Source organism: Nilaparvata lugens, chromosome 9 (genome assembly GCF_014356525.2).
Source record: "Nilaparvata lugens isolate BPH chromosome 9, ASM1435652v1, whole genome shotgun sequence".
Classification (NCBI taxonomy): domain Eukaryota; kingdom Metazoa; phylum Arthropoda; class Insecta; order Hemiptera; family Delphacidae; genus Nilaparvata; species Nilaparvata lugens.
In genome coordinates, this window is record NC_052512.1 from 22,850,659 (window position 1) to 22,865,812 (window position 15,154).

Sequence of the window (15,154 nt, forward strand, 5' to 3'; positions counted from 1 at the left end):
TTATGGGTGTCCGGGGGAACTTCCTGCAGCTGATACAGTCTTATCTGAGAGACAGGTTCCAAGTTGTGGAGTTGGAGGTTCAGCAGGATCGAATTCAGAACTATCCTCATCACTCACAACCCCAGGCTGTAAAGAGAGGAGTGCCACAAGGTTCTTGTTTTCATCAATGACTTGCCCGCGAATGTCCCTTTGGCACAAACTATACTCTTTGCAGATGATGCAAATTTCATCATAACATCTGAGGAACCAGAGAGCTTGAAGACTAGTGCGGAAAATGTCTTGAGGGATGTTGAAATGTGGTGCAGCTAATGAACTTCTAGTTAATGTCTCAAAGACTAGCTCCATTAACTTTTCGATCAGAGAGCAAGAAGAACACGCATCACTTCAATTTAGAATGTGTGATGCTGCTGTTGAACGGGTGGGGAACACTAAGTATTCATTGATCAGTGCCTGACCTGGAGACCACATGTAGAGATCCTTATAGAGAATTTAATTCAGATATTTACACTCTTCACAAATTAGTTAGGATGTCTGATGAGAAAGTTGTTACCATTGCTTAGTTGCATGGGGAGCTTCAATCCATGGACGTAGTGTCCTCCTTACCCAAAAGAGAGCCATCAGAGTGATGTTTCGAAAACCGCCACGCCATCCTTGCAGGGACTTATTTGTGACAGAGGGCATTCTTCCGGTTCCCTGCCTGTACATTTATTTTTTGGCGAGTATGGCACTGAAATGGAGAAGTGGCTGGACGACTGGTGCAGACATTCACTCTCACAACACACGCAACAGGGAGAGATCGTGGGACTGGATGCCCACAGAACCACGTTTTTCGAGGCGAGTCCACAGCATATGGCCAAAAAAGTGTGTAATGCTATTCCAATTGAAATTCGAGAACTGAATTCTGAAATAGTCATCAAGAGAAAATTAAAATTTTGGATAAGTGAGAGATGTTTTTATGACATTGGTGAACTTTTGATTCAGTAATTTATTATTTATAATAATGGGGTTAAGTAAAAACTTGAAATTTGAATTAACTGTATGATCTTTACCTTTCAAGTAATGGAGATTTTTGATCCCACTGTTTTAAGTCTATTCAACTTCAATTCCATCTGTGATATTAACTTTCTTTTTTAATTATTTAGACTATATTACATGTATATTGAGGTGACATTTGTAATGTATTTATAATGTGTATTGTTTGATGAAATGTTTATGACCTGTGTTAATACTATTGTATTATATACGATGCATAGCATGAAAAATAAAATTGAATTGAATTGAAATACATTGTTCAAGTCTGTGTTGACGATTCCCCATTGATCGCTGCAATATCTCATCGGGGATATTTATTTATTTATTCGTGGATAAATTATAATATATAAATTAATATTATTATAATATTGTGGATTTCATTTTGAATTTGTTTTCATTTTTAAATAATTCAAAATTATTGATCAAATTGTGAGCGAAATCCACACTGCACGGCAACTGTGCGAGTGAGTATTATTTGGTAACCGTGTAATCTCACGATTAGGTTGCGTTTCCAGGTCCCATGAATCGCCAGATCTGTCCACCTGCGATTTTCTGTTTGTGGAGATATCTCAAATCAAACGTTTTCACAACTTAACCAATTACAGTGGTTGAATTATAACAGACAATTCAGAATGAAATTAACAATATTCCAGTTGAAATGTTGCAGCAATCGTTCAGGAGTCTCAACACAGATTTAAAGAGTGTATTCATGCAGGAGGAAGCCATCTTAATCAAATAATTGTCAAAAAGTGATAGATGTTATTAATAATTCTCAAATAAGACAAGTCTTGAACTCTAGATTAGTTTAAATAAAATCATTTTTGCCCTTCCCATTGATAAGGCGTTTTCAAATGTTCGCGTTATTCTGGGTCACCCGGTATAAATACAAAATAAAATACAAATACCATTTTAAAATTATTTAGTCATGTCATGTTTCGGCTATATAATTATAAATATTTTAAAAAGCGTACTTCGATTTTAATTTTTATTTATATTCAAAAGTAGCCCTAAAGAAGAAAAGATGATTTATATAATATACATGGTTGGTGAAAATTATGGAAACAGCTCAATAATTCTTTTGCAAGAATAATTCAACAGTAGGTTTCATTGAGGGTACTATTCAAATGAAAAAAATAGAACAAACTACTTTTCTGTCGCTTCAAAATGTTGGTCCGCCGAATCTTGGAATCGCCGTTTTTAATCCAAATTTATTTTTTTTTTTGAATGGGGAGGCAGTAATATTTTTGCTGATACTTTTGATGATACCGCACATTGTAATCACAAGCCGTTTCAAAGTTATTCAGATATAAAGATAGGTACTAATCTTATTATATGAAAATTGAATGAATGATACACTAAAAATCTGACATAAAACTTTTCGATGCAGAGTTAAAAATGTGAGATGTTACTGAAATTGTTTACAATCACTCAACAAATATAATTAGATATTCGACTTTTCTTGGATTTTTTATGTACTAATTTATTTCATTTTTGTATGGTTTATTAGTATCTTTAAAGAATAACTTTGAAACGGTTTGAGGTATCGATGTGCGGTTTTCACCATTCATTTTGTCTTGAAGTTCTGTATTGAAATCATGTGTCACCTTCCCATTTGAAAAATGAAGCTGGATTCAAAATGGCAGTTCGAAGATGAAGGATGAAAATTTTGAGGCGACAGAAATGTAGTTTTTTATTCAAATTGGATCCCCAATCAATCTAACTGTCATATTATCCTTGTAAAAGAATTATTGAGCTGTGTCCATAATTTTCACCAACTCTGTATATTATAAAATAATATGATTATTTTAATAGACAATATAATTGTTTCTTTTCGTACCTGTGTAAGTTTTGCTCGTATAGAACCAATAGAGGATTTTAGTTGTTTTATGCCGGGAGAATTAGCCGCGCAAGCATCTAGTACCACAGGATGAGGATGTATGTCAAAAGTTGGTCGAAACTTCTCAGAAAGATACTTCACTAGGTTATCTGCCTATGAAAAAACAAATTCATTTATGCATTAATTTGTACAGCAAGCTCTAAATAATATTGGGAGAGGAAACATGCGCTTCCTTCACAATTCCTCTCCCAAATTTAGACTAATAGCAGTAGAAAATTAGGTCAAGTCATTTTTTATCACAATTTTATCTATATGAATAAAAATCGAGCCTCAAATTTTGACATTCAATAACTTTTTTATGTGTGCACCAAATTTGATGATTTTTTAGTTGTGTTTGTTATGTTAAGGACCAGGTTTATGGCCTATCAAATTTATAATCCGACTTCACGACTCTTTCCCAGGGACCTTCAAAGTTTACATGTAATACTTATGGTAGAAGATTTGTGAGCTGGCCACACACAGAAATGAAAATCAGCTGTTATAATCATTGCGTCATCTAACAGCCGTCGGTAGATCTGTTTTTCTATTTTCGTTCTACTGATTGACAAAATTTTGATTCTAATAATAATACCGCGATACGAACGACGTCCAAACTTGGGTCGTAGAACACGAAATGCTGTAAATTTAGAATATGCACGAAAAAATCAGCAGCAAGGAAAAACATTCAATTTCCCAGCAAGTTGCATTCAACTATATCTAAAAATACAAACTGCTGCACAACTAACTAAGCACATAGGAAGTCCATATTGAGATATAAATGTAAATACTGATTGTTGGATCATTTTCATAAAAATGTAGTGCATCAGATTAAGCATCAGATCTTATGGAGATTGCCTTATCACACCGTTCCACGCCATGCCCGATTCAGTGTGTGTGTGAGTGCTTCCATTGAAACCAATAAGCAAGAAGCACCTGGATGCAGAATGCCGCATCGCGCCTCCTCAGGTGTGCATCCAGCTAAAGTTTGTCATGAGATGCATTAACTATTTGGCGGTACGAAGTTCGTCGGGCCAGCTAGTGTTAATAATAATAATAGTACTGCAAATTTATAATTGATAACAGATGAACAAAGAACAAAAATGGAGTATCACACTTCATAAAACAATAAAATACATCAAATTAAATGAGAGAATCAAGTAAAAGAAAAACATACTACCGGGTGATTTTTTAGTCCTGTTACCCTATTTTTAATACATGGTAATTTTTCCCTAATAAGGGAAATTTTGTTTTGTTGCACGAAGTTGGTAGCCCTACTCACTCAGTATACACAAGGCAATGCGAGTTTATTATCCTTAAGCTGTGTAACATTTTGTGATGATTCCGGTCGTGTTATGAACAGAATGTCTTTTACCATATTTCTAGGTTAGCAATCCGATTTCGAGAGACAGGTAGTGTTTGTGACAGAAAACGTAGTGGTCGACCAACTGTCTTGACAGATGACGTTTTAGAGGATGTGAAAACAAGATTGGTCAATTCTCCACGGAAAAGTTTACGAAAACTTTCCTCACAAGTTGGTCTATCATATTCGAGTGTTCAGAAAACTGCTAAAAAATTAAATATGTATCCGTATCGCGTACGATTAGTCCAAGAGCTTCAACCTCCGGATTTAAACAAGCGATTGCAATATTGCCGTTGGTTTAGGTCATTCGTAAATCATAACTGAATCGAATCTTTGAGCACAGTGTTCTTTAGTGACGAAGCTTGGGTTCATCTAGACGGTTATGTGAACAGTCAAAAATGTCGAATTTGGGCAACTGAAAATCCTAACGCTGTTCAGGTAAAATCTTTACATCCTGCAAAAATTGGTGTGTGGTGTGCGATATCTCGTCAGCGTATAGTCGGACCCATATTCTTTGAACAGACTGTAAATGGTGAAACGTACAGGAATATTGTGCGTCAATTTGTGGTTCTACTGGAACCTCAAGAAAGATATTGCTGGTTTCAACAAGACGGCGCTACCTGTCACACGTCTCGAGAAACCATGGATTTTCTGCAAGAGTTCTTTGGTGATCGAATAATAAGCAAGGGTTTATGGCCTCCAAGGTCTCCAGACCTCACATCCCCTGATTACTTTTTGTGGGGCTACATTAAGTCTGAGGCCTTCAAAAACAATCCTCACAATATTGATGAACTGTAAATATTACAGACTTAATCACGAATATTTCCAATATAACTCTGAAAAAGGTTTCTGCTAATATGGTGAAAAGAGTCCGAGCGTGTATAACCTCAATGGGTGGACATTTTGAGCATATGGTGAAATAATTTTAAGTAACTAAGAAATGTGAGTAATAAAATATCAATTATTTTCTTTTGTAAATAACAAATATTATTTTTTTATTAATACTCAAATTTCCGTTTATAAATTACATCAAAAATTGGGTAACAGGACTAAAAAATCACCCTGTAGAACGAGCAAAGCTGGTATTTTGGACACTATTGGGAAGAAGGGCTTTGAGCTAGCATGCGAAATGCAAATTTGACAAAATCTGACAACTAAAATATGTGGTCTGTTCAAATTATTCATTGAATTATTACCTTGTGAGTCTCAAATTATTTAATTCTCAGTGAGATTCACTGATAAAATGTCAGCATTCCTTATTAATAAAATCAATGATTCTCGTTTCAAGTTTCAAGTAAATCGGTCTTTATCTGTATTGATGTTGGGTAAGGCGCACATTTGGCTGGCTGCTGGCACAAACCTCAAAACATTCTTATCTAAGTATAACTTTTTCAGAGCTGCCACAGATATTTTGAGACCCTTTTCCCTGACTATTCCTAATCAATCTGAGTCATCTAGACACCAATAAAAGAGAGACATTCTCCCAGTTATTAAGATTATATAAGTCTTACTTATTACGCCATCCCATAATACTGAGAGAAGTGATATTCGAATGAAAAACATATTTTCGCGATGTTTGCAATTTCAAAAAGAAAAAAATAATTTAATTTCAACCCTCCAACCCTGAAACTTTTTCAGCACCACTGGAATATCGGGGAAGATATTCTACATACAATTCTGTGGTTAGATTGAAAATGTAAAAAGTTGCAATTCTAAACAAATTTGACAACGCTTATATTTATTGGGATGAAGGGCTAAGTCTCAACTTATTTTATACAAACTACTAGCCGTCAGGCTCGCTTCGCTCGCCATATCCGTCTAGCCAGGGGGCTCCGCCCCCTGGACCCCGACTGGATCGTAATGAGATTAGCAGGCGAGCGAAGCGAGCCTGCATTTTTATCTTGTTAGGACAATCCAGTCGGGGGTCCAGACTAAACGTCTGGCTAAACGGATATGGCGAGCGAAGCGAGCCTGACGGCTAGTAATATAATATTCCCAGGATTGAAGTAGTAGTGCCCAATCAATTTTTCCGCGATAAATGCATTTAAATCTTCAACTTGGTGCCAACCTAACAAAGTCAACTCAACTTAATGCCAACCTGACTAAATTATTAATTTAGTTGCCAGTTAACAACTGTTTCGAAGAGGTACTCTATCTAGATTATAGTTCTATAGTAACATATGATATGGAAATATCAATTATAATTAAGAGATTGGGAGAAGAAGAATATACATGCTAAAAGACGAACTTTAAACCCTTAAAAACAACCCTTAGAGTTAAAATATTGCCAAAAGATTTCTTAGTGCGCCTCTAAAGGGCCAACTGAACATACCTACCAAATTTGAACGTTTTTGGTCCGGTAGATTTTTAGTTATGCGAGTGAGTGAGTGAGTGAGTGAGTGAGTCAGTCAGTCAGTGAGTGAGTGCCATTTCGCTTTTATATATATAGATAACAGCTGCAGCTCTATTAAAATGTAAATTATTTGCACTTCTGATTTGTGCCACAATAAAAAATTGAGGAGATCGGATTGTGCCACTGAAAATATTTTGAATTGCGTCTCTTCTTACAATTTATTCCCTGACTTTGGGTATTTTTTTCTGGAATGCTCCTGACCAAAACTAAACAAAAATCCTGACTTTTCCAGTATTCGAATGTCTATGGCAACCCCGTATGATTATTTTGAAAATACATTACTTTACTTTATTTACTTGCTCGTCATATGGAACTGCATCAAGGAAGGAAAGCTCCCGCAGTATATGACACGTCAAAGTGTAATAATCTAATTAATGTTAATGTATCAAACATAAAACCGACAACACATAAGATACATTAAGCAAAAATTAACTAACAAGGAAATCTGCTAATCTGTAAGGACACAATACAATAAGGAAGTGGTTTATTATACATGTCATGGATAGAATAGAACAACTCTCATCATAACACAAATAATTTATATCTAAGACCTAGACAACATTTATAACTAATGCAACATATTCAATTCGTTGAGTGTTTTTGAACTCCTTTAATCTCTCAATTTCTCTGATGTGAAATGGGAGTTAATTGGATATTTTAATTCCCATATAAGACGGGCCACTCTCCAGCAAAGTCTATGAGGTGGTTGAACAAAACCTCTAAATCTTGTATTATGGGAATGATTCACCTGGTTCTCCTCATAAACCCGTCTAATTTTGAAGACATTGCTAAATCAAATATATAAATAGCAGGAGCCGTCAACAATTTATTTTCTTTAAAATAAGACCTGCAAGAACACCTTGTATTAATCTTATAAATTTTCCTCACGGCTTTCTTCTGCAGTATGAATATTCCATTATTCTCGATACCTTTCCCCCCAAAAATACTTGATAAAACTACGACTCAAAGTTTGTGGTTAGTAGTCCATATTACCTGCAGACTGTGATACTCTCCATGAGCATTCCGTGAGGTTCCCGCCAAATCAGCATGCGTGCAGACCACTATCACATATGCTGTGTTGGCCGTTTTACCACAAGGCCCTGAAACCAGTTCAATGAAACAATTCAATATGTGTTTATTTCACACATCACATCATCTACACATTTGGAAGGAAATAGACAGGATAAGGATAGACAGATAAGTTTTATAGATTATTGAGATATTTGGAAAAAATACAAGAAAATGTAGTATTTTAGCTTTAGAAGAGTTCAATATGTTTGCATAGGCATAGTGCAGACCGATATTTGGGATCACATTTTATTCAGCTACCAATGCAATTCAGAAGCTTTAAAAGATTGTAAAAATAATTGATTCAAATCAAGCTTTTCCTAACCTAAGCTTTTTTCCCAATGTAAGCTTTTCCTAACCCATACTTTACCTAACCTAAGCTTTTCCCGATCTTACCTTTTTTCCTAACCTAAGCTCTTCCTCACCTTAGATTTTTCCTAATCTAAGCTTTTCCCAACCTAAGCTTCCCCTAACCTAAGCTTTTCTCAAACGTAGCTTCCCCTAACCTAAGCTTTTCCCAATCTTAGTTTTTTTCCTAACCTTAGAGATATTTCCTAATCTAAGCTTTTCCTAACCTACTTACTTTTCTTACTTTCATTGGTGCTACAGTCCGATGTGGACCTTGGCCTCCTGCACAATTCGCCTCCAATCGTCTCTCCTCTCCGCCACATTCTCCCATCCTCTGATGCCCAAAACACGCAAATCCGCACTCACATCCTCCAGCCATCTCCTCCTGGGCCTTCCTCTTCTACGCGTACCAATCATTTTACTTTTTAACAACTTATGCGGTAGTCTGCAGTGCTCCATTCTCTGGACATGCCCCAACCATCTCAAACGTTGCGCCTTTATAACTCGAACAATATCTTCTGGTCCCATGAAATTGGCAATCTCTTCATTATTTCTGATACGCCACCCATATTCTGTCCTGACTGGTCCCATGATACGCCTTACAATTTTTCTCTCAAAAACACGCAATGCTTGCTCTTCTCTACTAGTCAGCGTCCACGTCTCAGCACCATAGGTGGCCACTGGTCTGATCAGTGTTTTGTAGAGCCGCAGCTTAGACATGCGTGATAAGAGCTTTGACTTCATTAGTTTCATGTGGACAAAGTACGCCTTGTTTGCAGCTAAAATCCTGCTTTCCACGTCCGCTCGTACCTTGTTCTCACTATTGAGAAGCGAACCCAAGTACTTGAACTGCCTCACATTTTGAAGCCAAACTCCTCCCCCACATTCCAGATCACCAACATGTCTTCTTCTCTCGTTTGCTGACATCATAAGATATTTAGATTTTTCTATATTAATCTCAAGACCCAACTTCTTACCTTCATTTTTTAGAGTTTGGAGCATGTCAACCACACCAGCTTTGCTTCTTGATATAAGCACCACATCATCTGCGTACGCATATGCTTGCTTGGACTTAGTTACAATACTGCCGCTTGTCTGCAATGCTTTAAGAATAACATCAAGTGCCAGGTTAAAGATAACTGCCGAGAGTGCATCACCCTGCCTTACGCCTCTATTCACTCTAAATTCTTTACTTAACTTGTTATCTATTCTGACACAAGCTCTTGCACCTTCCATTGTGAGTAAGGCCATTTTTACCAACTTTCTTGGTAAACCACACCTGGTAAGTACTGTAGGTAACTGCTTCCTGTCTACACTGTCGAACGCCTGCCGGAAGTCAACAAATACAATGTGCAAGTCTACATCAAACTCATAGCACTTCTCCATTGTCTGCCTCATTACAAATATTTGGTCCGTTGTCCCTCTGTTGTTTCTGAACCCACACTGAACTTCGCTGAGTTCTTCATCTGCATATAACGTCACTCGCTTAAAAATAATTGTGGAGAAGATTTTATAGGCTATGTTGAGCAGTGTTATTCCCCTATAATTATTGCCCAAGCAAAGTCGTACTCGTTAGAATATCGTATGAGATGGAGAACGGAGTAAAAAAACCTTGCTGGCTCACAAACATCGGTCTTCTTAGCACTACTCTCACTCAATTGACGCGCTCACTGGCACATCAGCCTTCTTTTTCTAGAGAATTTCATTATTACAGTAGCAACACTCTCACAATTGACTCGCTGACTCACACATCGGCCTTCTCTTTCTAGAGAAGTTATTATTATACACTCCATTGTCTACTCATTCTACAGCTGTTCTAAGCTTCTAACATGACTGATCTGCTTTTGAGTAGTCAGGCTATAGATTATATAACAGTTTTATCAAAGAACACTTCATTTTACTAAACACTATTTTTCTAAATCAACATACAAGTTAATCAATATACGAGTGCACCATATTGTATATAGATACATGCAGTAAGTGCTGAAGGGTTATAATAAGCAGTTGTGACTGTATTAGTGTGATTTGGAAAACATTAAGAATCATTCTAAAAATCCAAGGACAAGAAGAACTAGACTATCATACTGTACATTGGTTTTTAGATTTTTAGCTTTCCTTCCGATTGAAAACTACTTGTACCCTTCAATCACTTCATAAAAAGAAGCCTAACAGTAATTATTTGTTCAGATGGCGTTAAGATTTGCAAGGTGACCGGATTTTTGGAACCAGGAATTTTAGAACCAACTATGAAAAAGAGGGATTTTGGGACCATATCTGGGGTGTCTACCTGCAAGGTGATTAGCAAACAATAGCCGGCCCTTTCGACAGGTTCACAGGCTTCTGTCAATGAATGAAAACCATTCATCAATTCATTTTTGGAAATAGTTATGTTAGGCCAACTGAGTAGATAAACAATCTATTTTCATTAAAGACAACTCCAAGAGCAGAAGGCTTCTTTTCCTACAAGTTATTAGATCTAAGTTTCTTGATCTAATGAATACTGGAAATTTATATTTTCCTGATCATGTAGCGGAAATAACAATTCAAATTAAAAATGTGAATAAAGATATATATGGAGTATATTTATATGTGAGTATAAGTATATTTATATTGTATTTATGAAGCTGCCCCTGAACTTGGTAGAAAAAGTTGTGATTTCTGTTGATCGTAAATGGTTTTCAACCAAGTTCAGGAAGGGAAACGTTTCGGCCCTGATTGCATCTTCTGGATACAATCCTTTACATGATTCTTTACATGAACCAAATAAGCATAGCTACCGAGAATATAGTCCAGTCACTAAATACATTGATGCTTGCAATTTATATTGTAGTTCTGATTTTAAATAATACATTATTTGGATACATGAGAGAAGTCCAGAACCAATGTCATCATGCAAAATTTCCTTGTGCTAACTACAGAGTAGCACAAAAACCTCGTATTTTTTATTAATTTTACAGTATTCAGCTATTTCTGCCAAATCCAAGAATCGGACAGAGAAATTTTCTCTCGCCTTTCTTCAGATTATATAATTCTGAATAAAATGAGATCATTCGGAACTCTCTATCGCCAATGAGAACTGAGTTATGATTTTTCGAAAATGAGTAAAACTTTAAGAAAAAATCAATTCTGATGATTTTTAGTTTTTGATCAACAATATCTTCCGATAGTTAGCATTTAGATGTATGATTCAAAATTCCTCTAGGCGTATTCTTGTGTTCTACAATCTGAGATCAGGTAGAACGCTCTATATCATATAGATTTCCGGGTACACCTGACAACAATGCTCCGTGTATAGAACGGTCTATCACGAATATATCCAATCTATTGGGTTGTACCAATTTATAAGAAGGGTTCTCGCCTGGATCCTAACAACTATAGGCCAGTCTCAATTTTGCCAGTTCTGTCAAAAATATTTGAGATCATAATAGCTGGCCACTTGTGAGTTTTGTGAGCTGAATGGTCTGTTTGCTGACACTCAGTTTGGGTTCAGGGCTGGACGGTCGACAGTGGGCGCTGTTGAATGTATAATTAAAGGGATATGTGATAGTTTTGAAGGGGGGAGCCTTGCTGGGCTGACGCTCTGTGATCTCAGCAAGGCTTTTGATACCCTGGATCATGAAATCTTGCTAAGTTGATTTTCTATGGTGTGGTTGGTGGCCCTCTCCGGCTTCTGCGCTCATACTTGGGTGGACGCAGGCAGGCTGTTCAGGCAGGTGGTGGGCTCTCACGGGTTGGAGCCCTGAGCTATGGGGTGCCCCAGGGATCTGTACTGGGACCCCTTCTGTTTCTGATTATGATAAATGATGTTGCCCTTTCAGATCATAGGATTGTTGTATGCTACGCCGATGACACCTCTATCATGGATGTTGGCAAGAATATGCATGAGGTCCAGGACTTGATGAATGCATCCAGAGGGGCAGCTGCCGAATGGTTTGCTGCTAACCGGTTTGCCTTAAACAGTGAAAAGACACAGACCATTGTCTTCAGCCTTAGGAATGGGATGCAGTATGAGTTCCCTCCTGTAAAGCTCTTGGGCTTCTATCTTGATAGGAAACTTTCTTGGAGGTAGCATATACAGAGTGTCTGCTGCAGGTTGAACAGAGTCCTGTTTCTGCTGAGGAGCCTGAAGAGCTGTGTTCCCGAGGCATATCTCCGTATGAGCTACCATGCGTTCTTCCACAGTGTGATGTCATATGGCATCACACTCTGGGGTGGAGCTGCTGAGGTGGGGGCTGTCTTGCTGCTACAAAAAAGGCTGTGAGAATTCTGTGTGGTGCTGGATACCTAGCCCCTTGTAGGCCACTCTTTGTTAAGCAGCGTATTTTGACTGTGGTTGGTCTCTTCATTTTCAGGTCTGTGATTGGGGCAGTTGGGGAGGTGGGTGTCCTGCCTACGAGGGGTGATGTCCATGGGTATAATACCCGTAATAGGAATAGGCTCGACCTCCCGTATTGCAGGCTTGGGAGAACGCAGGTTAGTTCGGCTTACATGGTGGGAAAGATCATCAACAAGCTACCCATTACAGCGGGGACTCTGCCACTGGCAAGCCTGGGGAGAAAGTTGAGACTGTTCCTTGAGGATCACCCGTTTTATGCGCTGAATGAGTTTTTCAGTTGTGAAAGTGCTGCTTTGGAGCGGTATTTTACTTGATGCATGCCCTTGCCTTGATTGCATGCTTTTTCCTTCATTGTTAATGACTTGTCAATCTGTGACCATCCAATGTGGTTCACATTATGGACACAAAAAACATAATAATAATAATAATAACATTGCTGTACGGAATTATTGCTCGGGGTAGTGCATATAAGACTATACTTTCCCCTTTATCAGTCATGCAAAGAATTATCATAAAAACTGCAATTCGTCAGCCTCAACAATATCCCACAGAAGCACTATTTAACCAATTTCAAGTTCTCAACATTACTCAACTCTATGTCAAAACCCTGATTTGGTATAATTATATTTAAGCGCAAATTTTCTTTATTGACTAATAACCACCACAATTACCAAACAAGAACTGCCCGGACACAGGTATCATCACTCCTAGACTGCTTGAAATATTTACTGCTTGAAATGTTTGTGCTTATTATTGGTTGAAATTGTATTGTATCATTGTCATATCTATAATTGTATATTAAGTGTATGGAATTGTAGAGAACTCGTTCCTAGCACACAGGCTTTGTCCATGTGAGGAACCTTCTTCAATTTTTGTATATGCATGTTGTATATTGTTTATACGTTTCTAAGAAGAAGAATAAAGATAATTTCAATTTCAATAGTGAAAAACACCTCATTTTCAGCTTCAACCATCATCAGCAGCTAACCAGCTACATTGTCTTCACATTGATATTTCGCAGAGTTATATAAGTTCTTGAGATTATGTTCTATAAGAATTACACGTTAGATGCACTTCATTTCAGTATTTCCTAGTCGAGAGACGTGCATAAGGACCCATGAAGGATCAACATTTCAAACACATAACTTTTGACACAATGCTCGGATTCCATTTTTTGTGAATTGGAATATGGGCTAAAGTATACTGAACAATTAATTTTCCCTTTTTCGACCGAATTTGACTCTTGATGCAATCTGAGCATTGTGTCAAAAGTTATAAGTGTTTGAAATTGTGATCCTTCAGGGGTCCTTATGCACGTCTCTCGACTAGGAAATACTGAAATGAAGTGCAACTAACAGGTAATTCTTATAGAACATAATCTCAAGAGCTTATATAATTCTGTGAAATATCAATGTGAAGGCAATGTAGCTGGTGATGATGGTTGAAGCTGAAAATCAGGTGTTTTTCACAATACAAGGAGCATTGTTGTCAGGTGTACCTGGCAATCTACATGATAAAGAGCGCTCTACCTGATCTCAGATTGCAGAGCACAAAAATACGCCCAGAGGAATTTTGAATCATACATCTAAATGGTAACAATCGGAAGATATTGTTGATCAAAAACTAAAAATCATCAGAATTAATTTTTTCTTAAAGTTTTACTCATTTTCGAAAAATCATAACTCAGTACTCATTGGCGATAGAGAGTTCCGAATGATCTCATTTTATTCAGAATTCTATAATCTGAAAAAAGGCGGGAGGAGATTTTTCAGTCCGATTCTTGGATTTGGCAGAAATAGCTGAATACTGTAAAATGAACAAAAAATAGGAGGTTTTTGTGCCACTCTGTATCTAGCACAAGGAAATTTTGCATGAAGAAATAAGCTCTGGACTTCTCTCATGTATCCAAATAATATATTAAAAATCAGAACTACAATATAAATTGCAAGCACACCCCCTCTCATATGTCTATATTGACTGGACTTATACACGATAGCAAATATTACGAGAAGTACCTAATTCCTGATTCACCAAAACAAGTGCAGATCACCATGTACAACGGCCTGTAAACAACTGATCAATGGTCAGTTGATAACTGTCTATTTTTCTATTTTATAAACAATCGAATTTATGTCTGGAGTTATGAAAGAAATACGCGCAGGCGCCCAAACCGAAAACAAGTTATGATTCATAAGCATAGTTTTATTCAGAAGCAAAGTATTTGTGACTGTATTGGCACGATTCAGAAAACATTCCAAACAAAAAGATCGTCAGTCGTTACAATATTGGCCCTATTGGAAACCAACCCTCACTACAATGACAAGGACGCAGTCTACGCAAACCCCCCCCCCCCGCGTTAGCACTCCTGGACAATAACAATGTACAGTGTCATACTGTACATTAGTTTTTGCATTTCACCAGTATACTAAACGTATTTTTTATTGCAGAAATTTTAGTTGAAACATGAACTACACTATTCATTCATATTATCCAATAACTTACTTTTTCTCGAGAATTTACAAATGATTGGTGGTTTTCTAATTACAGTATAAGAAAAAAACGTGTAAAACTTGATCTCTCCAAAACTAAATTTTTCCGGGCGTTATCATGTAAAGTTCTTGGGGTGAATTTGAATTGCCATGCATGGCTGAACGTGGATAATAAAAAATTCGATGAGAGAAGAATGAACCATGTATTCTAAATCGCTGTACAAATAGAATA

The 15,154-nt window shown here is 37.1% G+C and overlaps 1 protein-coding gene across 1 annotated transcript in view; it reads right to left on the reverse strand.

The window, feature by feature from the left end:
* Positions 1-15,154, reverse strand: part of LOC111051931 (death-associated protein kinase 1) — a 130,249-nt gene that overhangs the window by 57,482 nt on the left and 57,613 nt on the right. The window contains exons 15-16 of the mRNA XM_039435640.1: positions 7,675-7,781; positions 2,870-3,022 (exon numbers count right to left, since the gene is read on the reverse strand). Coding sequence (XP_039291574.1) covers positions 2,870-3,022; positions 7,675-7,781 — 260 coding nt within the window. The remainder of the gene's footprint in view (positions 1-2,869; positions 3,023-7,674; positions 7,782-15,154) is intronic.